Below are 18,272 nucleotides of genomic sequence, written 5' to 3'. Positions count from 1 at the left end.
CCTGTCCATGCTTCAGTTTTCTCATTTGTTAAAATGCGGACGCTATGATTCACCTCAAGGCATGGTTATAAAGATGAAAACAATATACATAAAGTGTTGACACGATGCCTAGCACAAGACTTTCAGAAAACTGCAGCTGAAATAATAATGATGATGATGATAATTGTATTTATTCTAATAATAATAATTATTATTAATATTATTATTCAACTGGAAACAAAACATCTGCTGCTCAGGATGTTCAAGCCCAATGCTGCCCTCCCCGAGGGCCAAAGTCCCACCCAAATACATTCAAAAGGCCTTTTAAAAGTTACTGCAAGCAAAGGATTTTGTTTAAATATCCAAATTAATAATTGAAACCGTGCCTTGAAATAGACCAGCGTGGGGGTGGGGTGGTAGAATCTCAGGAAATATCGCTTGTTTAACACCCATTTTTACTTTGTTTGGCGGCTAGATTTACACTGAGAGATCCAGGTGAAATATTCCACTGAGCTACCTGCAAATAGACTGTCAGCTTCCACTCTGATAAAAGGTAAAATATCCTCCTCTAAATGGTCTGGTTCACAAAACCGACCCTAAAGTGAACTGATAAATCTGTTCTGACACACTGAGAACTATTTTCATAATCCTGAAAAAGGCCTTTCTCCAAACCCCAGAGCTTAAACCAACTGCACAAAGAGCTCTCGTGCACTTGAGAACAAGGCATGGGAGGAAATCATTTCCCATTTATAGTCCTGCTTCCTGGGACAACAACAAGAGGCACACGGTAACCATCAGAACCACCAAGAAAAATAAGACACAGAGCCACAAAAATTACAAAGGTAACACATGTACAAGCAGCAAATACCTTGTCAAAATCTGATGTGAGAGTGAACGCCAAAAAGGCCGGTTCAGAGGTGGGAGCTGTATTGACGAATAGTCAATTCTTCATTAAATAGAAGCTCTGACTTCCCAAGAAGCCACATTAAAAATTAATATCAAAAAGTGTATTGCTCAGCCTAAACTCATCATTCATATCTAACAACACTAAACTGCATTCTAATGAAATTTCGCCTTCAAAATGACTCTGACACCAAAACTGAGTTTGATACCGTTACAAAAGCAGTCACAGCTCTGTGACACAGGCATTTTAAAGATATTTAAACAACCTTCCTCTGTAGGTCTTTTTCACACCACTCTCCTAATCACCAGAATAAATCAAACTCCTTCTAGCCTTGTTTAATCGTGGGCTTTGAAGCCATTTGAGGGGGTCTGTGATGCTGGGACCCTGTTGAGTATGGCCTGCACATGTGTTCCTCGGTCATCTACGACTCACGTGGACTGGACCCGAGCCAATGTTTGCACGTCTCCCTAAAAGAGGGGGCGTGCAGACCCCTTTGTCGGCTTCTGACCAGAGGGCCTGTGGAGGACAGCGAGCTCCCCCAGCCTTACGTGCACGCTCTGACAAGTCTTCATCTCTCAGCTTCTGGGCAGGAGCCTGGAAAAGCTGCATGTGAAGATGGCCGGGACACCTGGGTGGCTGCACCCCAGTCACCAGCCCCTTTGCTCAGCTCCCAATGGAATGATTCACACCCAGTGAGCACTCTGTGACCATAAGCATCGATGCACAGGGACAGTCTGCCAGCTGAAGGTTGCTTACCTGCTTGGGGTCAAGTCCTAGCTCTGATGCTTAGCGGTGTGACCCTGGGAAAGGAATTTTAACCTTGATCTAGGTTTCCTCATCTTAAAACAGAGGTGATAATAGTATCTGACTCACAGAGCTGTTGTTAGGATTAAATGAGTTATTATTTGTAAAGCACTTGCAACAGTGCCTGACACCTAGGAAAGGCAATATACGTCTCCACTGATTGGCTGGCTAAATAAATGAAATGAGAGATGGATACATACAGGATACCTGGTCCTATGTATCCAAACCAGCTCACTTTATACATTCAATAAATATTTTCTGAGTGCCTACTATGTGCCAGGCACTGGAAAGTCAAAGGTCCCTGCCATTTTGGGGCCACACATTTTTCACTGAACACTTGCTGTGAGCATGAAATGAAGTGACACAGTTGAAAGTACTTGCTGAATTTCGATGCACAGTGGTGCAATATTATCATCATTGTTATCGCTGTTTGACTAGCCTTTTCTAAGGCTTTAAAGGAGAAGAAAGAACATGAGAATCCGTGTCACCAACAAGCCAGCCAATCTAGTCCTAAGACCAAACATAAATACACGCAGCAGAGGATGTGACACTGTCTGGTGCAGGCAACTGGAGGAGGTGAGGGAAAGCTACAGGGGCCAGGCTTTCTGGAAGAGGTGAGGGCTACACCAGGTCTGGAGGGTGAACAGGACAAGCCTCAGCAATCCGGAGTCCAGTCTGCCTCTTTCAGGAGGGCAGGGGCTGGCATGAGGTGAGGCACACAGCACTGGCCAGGGCAGAGACGCTCTGGAATGTGGACAACGTGCTCAGGAGCCAGGAGAGTCATCTGAGTAACGCGAGATGATACAGGAGACGTGTCAGAATAACAGGAAGCCAGTGAAGGTTCCGCACAGGAAAAGAGCAAGTGCATGTTTGCAAACCCTAACAGGAAGGCAGGCAACCTACTAGGACTTTAAAGTTACAGGCAAAGAATGTAAACGTGGGCTGATTAAATACCTGAGCCCAGGGAGCCTAACCTCTAGTCTAACTTGGACTCCATGTTCAGATCTTGCCCTTCCAGAGGTGTCTTCTCTGAGCCCCCCTGGCTGTCGGTACTTTCGACTAGAGTGGGTGGAAGGTGGCATTTGCAGAGTAAGGATAATTCAAATGCACGATGCCAACGCTTGTGCTCTTTTGGGGGGCGGGGGGGGGGAATCTGCATTCCAGTCTTTATCTTAAAAGGAGTGTCACATCAAGGAAGGATGTGAAAATGTGTGTCTCATCTCCAGAGTTAAACAAAGAAACAAAAAACGTGTGTGGTTTCAGTGTGAAGGAAAAGGAAGTCTAACTGTTCCAAGTGAAGCCAGACACACAGCTATGTCTGGACGTGCCCTGCAGATATGCAAGCTTTGGCAGGCCCTTGCTGGGACAGCAAGACCCAGGCCCTCCTTTAATGGGACCAGGGCAGAGCAACCCCCTCTCGCGGGCTCACCTACCCCAAACCATTTCTCGGTACTATGGAAGCGGGGCCCCAAATCCAAGTCCCACTTTGTTTACAACTAGGAAATGAGAATCACTGGAATCAGCCCTTGGCCTTGCCGTCTCATCTGACCTCGACACAGGACACATATATAGTATAGTCCTTCTCATAAGTGATGAGCCTTATATTAAAGCACAGCTTTCAACTCAAACAGAATCCCCTCTAACCCTCTGGGCTGAGCCTTCTCCTGTGAAATCTATGAAAGAGGAGAAATTGCTGGGCCTTCTACAGGCAAAAGCCACCTGTGCCAAGCCTTCTGCCACTCAGGACTCAACAGGAAAAGGAGGACTCGGCCTCCCTGATCTGTGCAATTCTGGGGCTCTCATTCAAGTCTTGCAACTATAGGGCGGGTGACAGATGTCAACTGTGGTGCAAAGACCATCTTATGATTGACACTGACAGAAGGCAGCCTGAGGACTTTAGGCCATCGGCTTGGACAACAGGACTCTGGCCGGTGAGCTAAGCCTCCGACACCGTTGCTGGCTTATTCGGCGGGTTGATCCAAGTAGCAGAGTTGATCCCACCTCATAGGAAGGTGGGGTCAGGGAGGCCAGGATGGAGCACGGCACCTCATGGGCTCTTGACAATGCATGTGACGGTGATGAGCCTGGGCGTGCATGGCCTGAATGCTAGATCATTGCAGCCTGATTTTGTGTCTCCTTTAGGAAGAGCCATTAACCTTTTAGATGACAGCCCTGAAATCGAAGTGACGGCACGATTTTTGAGGTCAGCAAGGATCTATGTTCTCAAAACCTGACAACGACATGCAAAAGTTGTGACTGAATCCTGGTGTCCCTGAGAGGAAGACTAAATGCATGTGACAGATCTTCTGCAATCAAAATGCCCCATTTCCCAGAGTATCTGTCACAGATTGATAACATCCACGCAAAAAGTTAAGTACAATTATGTCTGTCACTAAGAAACATACTTCGGAACCTGTGACTGACAACTTGCTGGAAGCTGACAAATCACCGGAAGATCACTGGAACAACGGAGCAGCCACGCAGCCTGCACGAGGGAAGCTCGCCCCGCCAACTCTAACTCGGAGAGGCTCCCGGGAGGCCACACCTCCCAGGTGGCAGTGGCGGGCAGGGCGCAACAGCTGGGAAAAGGAGTGTGTGCCCTGTGGCGGAAGATGACACTGTCTCCCAGGAGAGGGGCGGCGTCAGTGGAGGGTCCCAGGATGTGCCCACGGTCTGAGGTCAGCTTCTCCATTAGGACCATGGGGACAAGTCTCAGCACCCCAGGCCGACAGGCAGGGCTGAGTGAAGTAACTTTCTAGAACAGTCTGAGCCCATGTCCACAAAAACATGAGGTGTCCCGGAGATTCCGGCACTCTGCAGTCCACACTGCTTATTTCAGATGGACTCTGAAAGGGACAAAAAACACTTGCCAACAGCTCATGCATGCCAAAGCTGGGATGGGGACATGGTGTCAGCACCGCTCGGGGTCCCCATGCCCTCATTCCCGGGGAGGGTACCATACCAACCAACCACTTCACAGCCATAAGCCTCCTCCCTGACAATGGCTCTGGTGAGCAGGCAGGTGATGGCTACAAGTCGGGTGATGAGAAAGCACTGAAAGCCACCTGAGCAGACTTTGGGGACAAATGCTCACTGTGCTGTGCCCTCCCTACCCACCGGAGCTCCCCGGAGTCACCCTTGGCAAGGCGCCCGTGACCCTAACATGCAGGTGTGCTGAATCTGAGGGTGGGGATGGGGAACATGATTCGTTTCTTAAATAAGGCTTAGAAAGAGCCACTGAAAGTCTGAAAACTCCAAATACGGTTTGAATATTGCCAGCAATTGGGAACTCATGACCTCTTAAGTTGGCTTCTACAATGCCATGGAATTTTTACTTTGGTAAATTTTCTTCACTCATTTTTAAAAACGTTAATCCCAAATCTAAGTCCTTGTAACTTCAGTCCACCTGGTCTAATTTTGCCTTCTGGGGCTCCCAGTGACCCACCCCCACCTGGAAACACTTCTACGTGTTGACCATTTATTAAGCACCTGAAGCCAGCTGCTGTGTCTCCACTCAGGTCAGAACTTAGCGATTCCTCCTGCTCCAACTCAATGTCGAGTGGGGAACTTCTACAGGGTGGTGCGTGGCAGTGGACACGACCCTCTCGAAACGCCTGACAGGTGTGGGACACCGCTTCTTGGGATGGCCCCGCTGTGCACACCCGGCTGCAGCCCACACACCCAAGCTCGTGCTCAGCCTGGTCATTTCACACAAACCACTGCTACGCCAGATCTCCTCAGTTGGGTTCTTGGACAATTGATTTCTGAACCTCAGGAGGCCCTGTGCGTTTTCACCATCCCCTTTCATCTCCTGGTCTAGCTGTAGAGAAGATGTGGAGTATCGATTCTGTCACGCGGCACATCAGCTCTCCCTAATGACTCTGTGTCATCTGCAAATTTGATAAGCATGCTTCTGATGTCTTTATCAAGCCACTGGCTCTCCAGTTCAGCAAGCGGGGGTGAGCAGTTCACCAGGCGCCCCCTCTGGGGATGACAGAACCCTTCATTCACCCACACTCTGGGCTACTGGTACTCCATCAATTGTGAGTCCATCTGCCTCCCAGAACTTTTCCAAACCTCGGTGCCAGCAGCCGCCGAACCTTGTCTTCCCAGCAGAGCCATCTGTGAGACCCGGTATGTGAGAGGCATGGGGGCTGCTCCGGCTGAAGCAGGAAGGTGCTGCCTCTATCTGCACTCTGCACCAAGGCAGTGGCACAGGAGCAAATCAGAAACGCCTGCACTGGGAGGACTCGCAAAGCTGAGGCCAGCCAGGAGAGAGAAGGGGCGATGGGACCCTGGCCCAGCCCCCAGGCCTGCCCCATGCTGATGAGGTAGGTTCGCAGGGGATGGAGCAGTACTGACGCCCCGAAAGAAAACAGAGGCTCCAAGCTCCGGAAGAAGTACCATGCCCTTCTTCACTTGCAAACCTCAAGAAGTGCGTGCAGGGATGTCTGTGCATGAGATAGAGTCGCTGAATGAGGAAGATAAGACATCTTGTCCTGCCTTTGGCCACAGACGTCACCAAACACTGCATCCAGGTCACCAGACACAGCCAAGGGGCAGCCTTGGCCTCTCCAGGGGCTTGCCCTTCCTGAAGGACAGCTCTGTCTCTGGCTCCATGACTGTACTCTCTGCAGGAAGGTAACAGGCAGGAAGCGCTGGTTCCTGGGGCTGTACCTGCCTCTGGAAAGAGAAGGCAGGTTTGCTAGGACCATGAGGTCCTCAGGGGATGACACATCATCTCTGAAAAGGTCCACCAACTGCCCCTTTCGTCTGAAATAAGCTGGGGGGTCACAGTTCTCCAAAAAAATGGCAGGGAATTCTTTGAAATATGAGTGACAATGTAAGAATGGAGGCAGCACACACGATGTTAGCTTTTGAGGCAAAGGCTTAAGCCCAAGAAGGCAGTAAGGTCTGCTCCTGGCCCCTTCCTCGTTCCCTTCCCGTCCCCACAGGGGAGCTGCTGGGAAAATGGCCTGCCGCTTCCCGCCACTGCCTCCAAATTCGGTCAGTAGAGGGCGATGCGCCACCACATTCTCACTCTAGCCTTGGCTTTGCAACTTGATCCTTGTGTCCACACAAAGACCTCGCTTAAAGAAGTATTTCTTATGCGTGTGGTTTAATACTACTACATGAGAACGAAGCAGCAAAACACAAACTTGAGATGATATGATATCGCCTATGTAAAAAGTACACGGAAGAATGACTTCAATGAAATATAACCAAGGTTACATGCTTTTGCTCACTGGACATGGAATTTCTGCATTTTCATTATTTTCTATACTCTCAATTTTCTACAAGCTTGTATTACTCTCACAATCAGAAAAACACCCAGGAATGCTCAAGGGCTCGGAGTCGTGGGGGCGGAGGGAGAGCAGCATGAGGCCCTAGGCTGTTGGAGACACATTTTTGCAAAACCTTACACAAGCCTAGATAGGAGCTGAGCACTGGGAGGTAACAGGCACTCGACAGGGTCCCGGCCCTCGAGGAGTTCACAACATGAGCACAACACACAGTGAAGGCAGAACAGCGGAAAAGTGCGCGGAGAAGAGAGTCTGGCACAATCCCAGCCCCATGGTGTTCCGGGAAGGCTTCCTGTGAGAGGAGGCATTTGAGCTGATATCTTAAGGCAGGGATGTGAGACACATCTGCTGTATAGGTGTCCACATGAGCAAAGACACAGGAGCACGGAACAGGAAGAGAAGAAGAGGCTACCAGATCAGCTTAAAGTATGAGGCTCAGGCGTGGGAGAGAAGACAAGAAATTGTGGAGCCTTCTCCCTACAGGGCCACTGCAGCGCCCCACACGGGGGGGAAAGCATCACCCATGGCTCACCCCCAGAGAGAAAGCTGTCACACTTCTCTGCTGGCCAGATTACAGAGACCCGACATCTCAAGGAACAAAGTAACATACTCATTATTTCCTAAATCTTCAATGGAAAATCTGAATAAATCATCAGCATTTCATTTTTTTAAAATCAAAGATATTGGATAAGAAAACAATACAAAAACCAAAGAGACCAAAAAAAAAAAAAAAGCCCCGATGAATTAGGAGGCTCCCCTAGGTGTGTGTGCCACCTGTAAATTACCGCCCAGCGAGAGAGGAGAGCTTGGGACAGACAGGTGCTTTTTACTGGGAGGCATTAATGTAACATTCAATTATCCTACTGCATCAGGGCTGACTTAACTCAGCCAAATTAGAATACATTTTATATTGACTACTTTGACATTTGTTTTATTTGGCGAGTAAAACAAAACTGATCCAATTTCCTTGCAGCCATTGTAAACTATAAACTGTACAAGAGGTTATAAAATATATAAGTCTTATAAACACTTTGTTCTGATGCACTACCTCAGTTCTGCCCGGCGCCCCGTGGCCTGTGCTCCTGGCCCTCTCACTTCAGTTGCCAGGGACCGTGCTCCCCTGCTGACCGGGAAGCTTCTGGAGAGATGGCTCTTCCTGCTTTAACCGGGAGAATCAGCACTCTTTCTTTATCCAACAGAAAGGTAAAATCCGCCCTGAGGCCGTGCCCTTTTCTAGGCCTTTTCAACCGATAGGATGTAAATAGGGAGCAGCTCCAGGGGTGATGAGTCTAAGCTGACCCCGAGCACAGGTGATGGGCATGAGATGACCATGAGCACAGGTAATGGCCCTGAAATGACCCCAAGCACAGGTCACAGGTGATGGGCCTGAGATAACCCGGAGCACAGGTGATACTGATCACAGCTGTGACAATGCTCTGAGTACTGAGAAAGGAACGAGCAAGTGCTGGACTGAGCGGCGCTAGCCTGGAACTCCTAAGCCAGACACTCAACTGCTCGACCTGCAACTCTGGGCAGCTCATTAGCTATTTGTATCTTTTCAAACCAAAGTGAACCAGAAAACTGCTTCTAAAGTTTCAGGCGATTCCAGGGGTAATTAAGTTTACGTACCACTCTCGGTTTGTGAAACACAGGAGCAAGCCCAGACTGTCTTTCTGGGGGATGCCCCCGGAAGGACAGAGGCCCCTGAGCTGCTCCTATGACAGCGCGTTCTTCCAAGGGGGTGGTACTCAGCTCGAGCAGCGCAGACAGCTGGCGGCCACACCACCCTGTCCTCTGCACCTCCCGGAGGGCACAGTTGGGTTGTGGAGATCAGGAGGGGAGCCCGCCAGTGATTGTCTGGTCCTCTTCCTGACAGATTCATCTCTATTTGCCCACGTGGAAGCTTTTAGCTCCGTTCTCATTTACGTTACATCAATCCCCAAGTGATGCCACCTTGCCCGTTCTTACTTGTTTTATTTACTTTTGTAATCCGTCTCTCGAACTTAATCCATCATTGCCGTTTGCCCCTTGTCTTCCAGTAATATTCACTAGTGATGCAGAGGTTTGTTTTTTTTTAATCTGACAGCATCCTTTCCCCACCTGCTTCTTGCAGAAAGTGTAGAGGCCATTACTCCCTCTACTACGGCTGAAATCAGCTGCAGAGCAACCAGTTGACTCTCTCAAGTTTCTTTGTGGAAACGATTATTAAAACTAACATCCTCTGAAAAACTTCTCACTGTTCTCTCATGCCAAAACTACTCATTTCTTAGCTGTAGCTCATGGGAAAAAGAAACAATATGAAAATGGGCATAATTACTTACCAACCCTCCTGGGTTTCAAATGAGGTGCTGGCCAAGGCAGAGAAAGCATTCCCCCCTCTTCCCGCCAATGTTCCTATGTCTGTGTGCAGCTATGAGCTCTTTAGAAGAGCAAGCCAATTTCAAGTTGCACGTTCTATTTCAGGAGCCTTCACAATATGTACAAAATAGAATGCAGAATGGCTTTTGCATTCAAGTAACGCAAAGACTTCTAATTGGATTTTAAAACATCTCCTCCAAAGGCATATTGCTTTGGTGCCATTTGAGCAGATATTAAGTGGAGGTGTTGTACAATGTAGTGCAGTGGGACCCAAGACCACGTGACTGTAACATGCATGGCAGCAAAAGGTGCCACTGGAAAGGCCTCACCTGGGGAGGTTGGGGGCTGGGGTGGAAGCAGCTGACGACTGGGACGGTGTAGTGGGTTGAGATGAGTCATGATTCCTTGGTACTCTGCCCATTCGATACCAGATCCCCATGCTGTTCAATTCCCTTTAGGAGAAAAGAGAAATCTTCATGGCACTGTTTAGCACAAAGCATTGACCTGAGTGACAAAACAAACCAACTCCTTTAAAAGAATCATAGCCTCAAACACTAGGGAATCAATTCTCGTCCACAGAGATCGGTTGTATCACCTCCCTTTGTGCTCTGGGTGTCACAGTTCAGAGCCGCATGTCCCAACTAGGTAAGCCTTTATGACATGGTCATCTTCTTCCCGCACCCTGAGATTTGTCTTTCTACCATACTTTGACATTTTCCTTGGTTCTCAGTCTTTAAAACTGTCTTGATGTTGTCATTTAATTGTAGGTGTTCATATGACAATCCACTTCAAGTCCTTTGTAAGGTTTGGGTGAGACAGAGCAATGGTTTTTAACTCCAAAAGGAATGAGCCCCACCTGTTTCTAGGACGTGCCCCAACTTCTAATCTAGATAAAGCCCCCTACTGCTGGGATGTCATCTGCAGTTGGCCTCATTCTCAGGGTCAGCTTGGGAGACATCTTCAAACCACAAAGCATGTGCCACATGACCACAGCAAAGAGTGGACACAAGGGCCTGATAGATGCCACGTCAGGTTTCCTGTGACCTGATAGGCCCAGCGCACACCACACAGCCACAAGGTTTAGGAGACAGGTTTGTTCTTAGGAATTATAAGGAGATTATTTTAGCCACATCCAATTTAGAACTTCTCAACTGCATCTTGGGATGTAAAGGAATATTATCTCTTCAAAATATGAGAGCAGACTTGTTCTGTGGATACTTCTAGTAGCTTCTCAGTCTATTACAGGAATGATTCTAAACCACAATCACGTCATATTAGATAGTCAGTTGATTCCAATCAGCTGCACTGACTTCACCACATCTCATGGTGTCCTCCCCCACCCCCCATCAGGCCTTGGAGGACTGTTCCCCATGTGAGGTTTGTCTCCCGCAGCCGACAAACCAACCCTTGCAAAGTAACATATGGAGTTGTGCCTGTTTTTAAGAAAAAGTGACTTAAAGTTCTGAACTGCGTTCTCTTTCCTTATTGTCGGCCTCTGGAAAAGAATTTTTGCCCCAAGATGAAACAAAAATATATTGTATTTAACAATCTTTTCAAAATGATATAAAAGAAAGAAGATTCTAGTTTTGATCATCAAGACATATGGTAAGAATCTATTCTTTAGAATTGTTTAAATTGGTTAAAGTGGTATAGTTTATAACTAAAAATACACATAGTAACTGAAATTAGACTTTAAAGATTCATCATTAAATTGTGGGCTTCTACAGTTTATATGTAAATGGATGCTTCTAAGACAGCTGAAGTATGGTTATGCTCTTAACTATTTCCTACTCCTGTTTACACAATTAATTTAAACCATATTACAAAACAGCATTTTTGAGTGTGTAGGGAGAGAACAATCACAGAGTCCTTCTTAAGGACCATGAAATCATGACACGACTAGCTGAAGGGTCTGAACAAACTCTTGTGCACCAAAAGGAAAATAATCTATTTCTGTGATAACAGCTCCCACGCACTTCAAGTGAACTCCACAGCTCCTCTATTGCCCAGTCTGTGTCTAACCTACAGGGAAAGGCCCTGGGTTTTAGAGTGAAGAGGAGGGTCTGGGCTCCAGTGAACAAGAAGCAAGCTAGAGCACAACCCAGACCCAGGAGGCCGACTTCAAAAGCCAAGTACGGAAACTTGTCTGTGGGGCCCATAGGGACAAGTGAGATGCCTGCAAAGCCACCCAGGGAGAGAGGCACACGGCTGAGGGGCTGAAAACCATCTACCACACTGATTCACTGGAAAGACCCGAACTTCAGTTGACTGAGAATAATGCACATCTAGTATCTTTTGGACATCCAGCCTTCATTCACCTCCCCGCCACATTCTGACTCCCCTCCGAATTTGGTGGGGGTGGGGGGGAGCAGCTAGCTACCCTCTCATTCTTATTCCCTGAGTTTCAATGAAACTGACCCCACTTTCAGCTCAGGACTGGAAGAGACAATTTTCTAGGTAGCAGTGATTGGGTTCAGAGTGTGCATGACCCCGTGCGATCAGTGAAGAACAACGACACTGAATTCTAGGACTTCTGTGAGAATTACCGAGAACAGAGACTTGCTCTTTGCCCCATGAAGGAGAAGTAGGTGAGCTGACCGCACCACCATTTCTCCACTAGGGGAGAACATGTCCAGGAATGGGGTCCCCTGCGAGGAGTCAAAGCAAGGAGAGGGGGAAACTAGATCCCAGTGACATCCTCTGACCACCTACCTCCAGCCACACCTGAAGCCAACCTGCCCCCCGAACTCTGCTGTTGTGTCAGCCAACAAATTCTTCCTCTTGCAGAAGCCAGCTTGGGGTGGGTTTCCTGTCACTTACAATCAAAAGCGCCCAGAGTGAAATCCTGAGGTTCCTGGTACTTAGCATTTATGCAGTGGCTTCAGAGCCAGGCCTGTGCCCAATACTGGGGTTACCAGGTGAACAAGACACAATGGGCCCAGCCCTCAGCTGTCCTCTGCTCTTCAGGGAAGACAAACATCAGACCAAAAAACTACCCCCAAATTATCATGTGGTCAGGTAATATCAAGTCTTTCCCCAAATCGGAACCCTCCAATGGCTTCCCAGTGCCCCTGGAATAAAATCCAAACTTCTGTCGTGTCCTATGAGGTCCTGCCACTGCACCCCTCATCCCGCTTCCTCCGCACTCGGCCATCCGGCCTCATTGGGCTGCTTCCTGCCCCCTAACGTGCCATGTTCATTCCCACCGTACACTTGCTCTTCTCCTCTGCCTTCAAATCTCTGCATGTTGACTTCTTCTTGACCTTGAGGTCTCTGCTCAAAAGTCACCTTCCTGAGCCCCTAGCTGACGTAGCCCTGTTCATTGCTGTGTTTCATTTTCTTTAGTAGCTGAAACGGTCTCCCTTATTTATTTCCTGTTTGCTGCTCATCGCTCCTGGTACACCACCAACGCTGTGAGAGTGGGCTCTTGTTTGTCCTAGTCACCACCGTGTCCAGGGTCTTGGGCCCAGTGGTGCAAAACGGGTGCCCCATAAACTTAGTGGGGTGAATAAACAGTGTGGACAGCCCAGGGGTCACAAAGGAGAGAGGACCTTGGCTTCCGGCCATTAGAAAAGGCCCAGAGAGCCCGAAGGACGAACACACAGAAGGACAGGGGACAGAAAGGCCGAGATGGAGTGAGCAGCGTGGACACAGGCACGGAGGGGTCGGCAGCGTGGCTTTTCCGACTGGCTGCAGTACATGCAGGAAGAGCGGCAGTGAGAGCTAAGGCCGAAAACCTCACGGGTCCCACAGCAAGTCTCAGGACTACGTCCACAGCAGTGACCTGACTGACCTGAGTCCTCTGGGAAGAGAGAAGAGATTTATGTTACGAAGACTTACCCAATAAACGTGTACTGAGGAGGGGCCTGCTTGGTCCGGCCCATGATCCGAATATCACAAATGGCAGCTTCAGTTGAATCCCGTGGGATAAATTTAATGCACAGCCTCTTCTTTCTAAAAGCTACTTCCTCTGAAGGAAAGAACAAGAAAAGATATGAGTCTTCCAGAGATGCCAACATCTCAATTCTGAGCACCATGGCTCCTGTCACATTCCCTTCCCGGCAGCGGAAATGACCGGTCACCCCAGTGGCCCTGCAGGGGGGCCGGGCTCTAGGCACCCTGCCCTCCACAGGGCCGCAGTGTACAGGCTGAGACTGCAACGAGGGCGCCAGGCTCCCTGCTGTGCATTCAGGACCTGATCCCAGGCATCCTCTGCAGAGAAGGGGCTCCCAGGGGTACGTGTACCTCTGCAGGGAGAAGCAGCCTGGAATAAGCCCATGGGGCCGGCTGCTAGAAGCCACAACCAAACCAGCTCAGCACTCCAGCCATCAGACACGTACACGCAGACACCCTGAGTATTACATTTTACCACATGGACTTTCCTCTTTTTTACTTTGTACTATAGAAATTTTCAAATATTCCCCAAAGTAGAGAGAACAGTAAATGAATCCACATGTTTCAGTCACCTACTTTCAACACTGACAAAAATGGACAAGCTGTTCTCACTCCCCCCACACACACACCTTCAGTTTTGCTGGAGAATTTAAAATGAAGCTCCAACACCGTGTCTTGTCGCCCATCAATATCTCAGTAGGCGTCTATGGCAGACAATTTTTAAAACATGACCACCAAGCCATTATCATTCGTAACAAAATGAACAATGGTTTCTTTTGTTTGTTTGTTTTTAAGATTTTTATTGGGGAATTGGGGGAGGGAACAGCATTGGGAAATCGGGGAAGGGGCTCAGACAAGTTGCTGTCGTTTTGTTCTTCAGTCTAGTTGTGGAGGACGTCGCTTCACTGGCCCATGTTGGTATTATCATTGCGCTCTTCCCGGGTGAGGCAGATCGGTCGCCGGCCATTGGACGGCCGCTCACGGCGGCTCTTGGCAGCTCACGCTGGCTGCTGGCCACTCATGTAGCTCACGGCATCCCAGCTCCAGGTCGAGCTGTTGTTCATCATCTTAGCTGTAGAGGGCACAGCGTCACTGGCCCATGTGGGATCCAAACCGGCGACCCTGCTGCTCAGAGCTGGTGTCCCAAGCCAACTCTTAACCAACAAGCCACTCGGCTGGCCCAACAATGGTTTCTTAATATCATACAATACATGGTCTATATTCAAGTTTTCTCCATTATCTCAAAAATATCATTTAACTGTTGGTTTGTCTGAATCTGGCTGTTAGGTCTTTTAAGTCCTTTTTACTGTAACAGCCTCTCCACTCTTCCTTTTTCTTCAGGGCACTGATAAGTTGGAGAAATTGGGTCACTCCCCTGTACTTCCTGTAAACTGGCAGTCACAGCTAAGGGCTGTAAGATTCAGGTTAGATCTTTTTAGGAAGGAACACTTCACAGGTGGTGCCTGCATCTCCTGTGGCATCACGTCAGGAGGCGTGGCGTCCAGCTGTGCCACCCTCGGCTTCCGGTGGCGTCAGCCTGGTGCCTCGGTTATAAAGTCCCCAACAACCGTTCTCTGAGCAGTGTCTTCTTCCCCCGATGACTGTTGTCTAGATCCAGAATTTCACTAAAAGTTTTCGAAATGGTCATTTTCAAAATCTGTCATTCCTTCTGCTTTTATTAGCTGGAATTCTTCTACATAAAAAAATAACTTCTTCTTCAACTACTTGATCTCTCTGAAATATGCTTTGTATAGGAAAAACAAGATAAATACGTGACTCTTTCATTTATCAAGTCTTAGGGTAATGAGTCGGTGCCCTAGCAACCTCCGGTGGTAACCAACCAGGTATCGGTTTGTTGATTTGTGGTTTTTAAACGTGAGTTTCAGTGAGTTGCAGTTACTCAGTACATGAGTCAGATGGATCTGGGTGGAAGTCCAAACTGCCATTTTCTAGCACTATGACCTTAATTTCTCTTAGCCTTGGTTCTATTATCTGTAAAAGGGAGTTGATGAAACCCCACCCCGTAGGAGCATAGGGTGGGTGAAATGGGATAAAACATATACTTCACTTAGCCCAGTGCCTGGCACACAGTAAGTGCTCAATAAAGAATGGCCATGCTGCACACCTGAACCTGAAGCTGAATAATATTAAATGTCAACTATAATTTAGTATAGTTATGGGATGAGTAGTACAGCATAGAGAATAGAGTCATTGGTATTGTAAGAGCTATATACCATGTCAGAGGGGTAGTAGATTGGGGGAGAGGGGTTATAACTTTGTGAGAGGTGTAAATGTCTATTACATTGTTGTGTACACCTGAAACTAAAATAAATAAATAAAATAATAAATTCCTTTGTTGATTAAACAAACTAAGGATGGCCATGAATATCCTTTTTTTTTTTTTTTAAAGATTTTTATTGGGGAATTGAGGGAGGGGAACAGTGCTGGGGAATTGTGGGAAGGGGAGCAGACAAGTTGCTGTCGTTTTGTTCTTCAGTCTAGTTGTGGAGGACGTTGCTTCACTGGCCCAAGTTGGCACCATCATTGCGCTCTTCCCGGGCGAGGCAGATCAGTCGCCGGCTTCTGGACGGCTGCTCACTGCGGCTGCTGGCCGCTCACGCTGGCTGCTGGCTACACACGGTAGCCCATGGCAACCCACTGCAGCAGGGGCTGCAGCCTACGCCGTCACCGGCAACTCATGGCAGCCCAGCTCCAGGTTGAGCTGTTGTTCAGCATCTTAGCTGTGGAGGACAGTGTCACTGGCCCTCATATGTGGGATCCGAACCGGGGCCCTCTGGCGTCCCAAGCCAGTTCTTTTTTTTTTTTTTGAGGGCAGTGTAACTGGCCCTCATATGTGGGATCCTAACCGGGGCCCTCTGGCATCCCAAGCCAGTTCTTAACCATTGCACCACTCGGCTGGCCCCCAAGCCAGTTCTTAACCAATGCGCCACTCAGCCGGCACTGGCCATGGATATTCTTAACATCATTGTTACAAGTAAGCCTCCAGCACACAATTTATGTCAGGATTTGGCACTGGCTTTCAAACCCTTTTGGTTCTGGGCAGGAAATAAGCACATTCAAATCAGGGGGCAGAATGAGTACAGGAGGGCAGTCCTGCTGCTGGTGCTGATGTCACCAACAAGAGATCAGAATCAGTGGTGGTGTTTTGTTGTCGTTGGGGAGGGGGGTTGTTTTTAAAAGAGCCAGGTGGAAACACAGAAATTTTGTGGGTTCTTTTGCTAGGTGAGAAAACTAAGGGCTAGGGCAGATGTACAAAATATGAGCAATAATGTCCTAAATCCAGACCCCAAACATTGTACCCAACAAGGCAGGGATGGTATCCTGGGGGAAAACGTCCAGAGCAACCCTGCACCTTCAAAAACTATTCGCTGATAAGACCAGGCCTTTGAAAGTGTGAAGAAGGTGAGATCTGTCTTCTAAAGTAAACGGCGATGTAGGTATTTTACTTGCTTTTGCCACGCTGCTCTTTGCTCCATCTAGGCAAACTCGGGTAAGAGATGGAGCCACTAATGACACATGCGTAAACAGGCCTAGTTTTAAGTAAACATATACAGAGTCAACAGAGTGTGTTCAGTCACGCTAGTGAATACAAAGGAAGGACACAGCACTTTACCAAAACAGTCTTCTACTTTTTAAGTACTGTATGGATTGCAACAAACTGTATTTTAAATTAATTACAGGAGTCTCATCTTTTTGGCTGACTTTATAAAATAGGGTCCTTAAATATACTCAAACTGCACAGAGCAGACCGACCACAGGTTTATCTGGTCAGCTTGGGCTCACCTGTCCCCTGGATAAAGGTTCCAGGAAATGATCCAATGACCTGATATGAATAGGCCAGCCTAAACCCACCCTCCTTGTGTGATAAGACACCTGCTGGAGACATGGGACAACCTCAGAGTGTCCACAGGGCAGCAACCAACACGCCCCTAGTCACCGGGAGGGACTTCCCACTCAGGATCACCCCACAGCAGCCCAGGCCACAGTCCAGGCAGGACTCAGCCCTGGGCTTCCTCGCTTAACTGGTTCAACAAATTGAGAGGAAAATGCAGGATGGGAAATCCCTTCTGGCTCTACAGTGTATCAATATAAAGACATTCTAAGTCAATTAGTTGTCAAAAACGAACACCAATATAAATTTTAAAACTACGAAAAACACTGAGAAAAAGTGGGAACTTAATACAAGTCTATAGGCAATTTTAGTTCTTAAGTAGACAAGTCATTTAAGAATAAGCGAAAGCAGCAAGCAAACACTTGTGAAAATGTCCAGTCTTGCTAATAAATAATGAAGTGAAAATTAAATAAAATTAGCATAGCAAAACTAAATAAAAAATTTAAAACCTATGCTGGCAGGCTTGTGAAAAACAGGTACAAGTCTGGATCATTAGTGGCACTGTGAATTGGTATTTCTGGAAGTTAATTTGGCAATAGAGAGTAATAAAGCTTATCTTTATTGAGCCCATCCTCTGAGCAAGGCCCTGTATATGGTGGGTACCTCAGGCGATTCAAAGATGAATTAAATATGGCTCTTGCCCTTAAAGAAACAGATAAGTAGCAAAGACACGGAGAGAACATACAAATGGTTAAAATGCAAGCTAAAAACAACATTATGAAGTAGATAATATCCCCCCATTTTACAGATGAGAAAACTGAGGCCCAGGAGGGTGAAGTCCTACAGCTGTAAGTGGCAGAGCCAGACTCAATATCATGTGAGTATGGCTCCAAAGCACACATTCTCCACCATGCCCAGCTGCAGTTTGTCCTAACAGAGGTAAAGATGGGAATTCAGAGGCAGAATCGATCGCTCCCTTTGGCTTCCCACCACTGTAACTTGCATGTGCTTACTTCCCTCCCTCGCATCAATAAATGTGTTCTGTGCCAGGTGTGATGCAAAGCAATAAAGAAGGCAGACCTCCGAATGATTACAGCCCTGACCAATTATGTTGTAAGGCAATTCCTTGTTTTCAGGTCCAGGTCACCCACTAGACTAAGATCCTCGAGGGAAAGGC

The 18,272-nt window shown here is 47.8% G+C and overlaps 1 protein-coding gene across 9 annotated transcripts in view; it reads right to left on the bottom strand.

The window, feature by feature from the left end:
• MVB12B (multivesicular body subunit 12B) overlaps nucleotides 1-18,272 on the bottom strand; it is a 192,688-nt gene that overhangs the window by 115,974 nt on the left and 58,442 nt on the right. For all 9 annotated transcript variants that reach the window (XM_019636394.1, XM_019636354.1, XM_019636345.1 and 6 more), the window contains exons 5-6: nucleotides 13,189-13,318; nucleotides 9,678-9,800 (exon numbers count right to left, since the gene is read on the bottom strand). In XM_019636394.1, the coding sequence (XP_019491939.1) occupies nucleotides 9,678-9,800; nucleotides 13,189-13,318 (253 nt within the window). The remainder of the gene's footprint in view (nucleotides 1-9,677; nucleotides 9,801-13,188; nucleotides 13,319-18,272) is intronic.

This window comes from Hipposideros armiger, unplaced genomic scaffold (genome assembly GCF_001890085.2).
Source record: "Hipposideros armiger isolate ML-2016 unplaced genomic scaffold, ASM189008v1 scaffold_3, whole genome shotgun sequence".
Taxonomy (NCBI): Eukaryota; Metazoa; Chordata; class Mammalia; order Chiroptera; family Hipposideridae; genus Hipposideros; species Hipposideros armiger.
The sequence above is the reverse complement of the archived record's forward strand: the minus strand, read 5'-3'. Positions and strand labels throughout refer to the sequence as shown.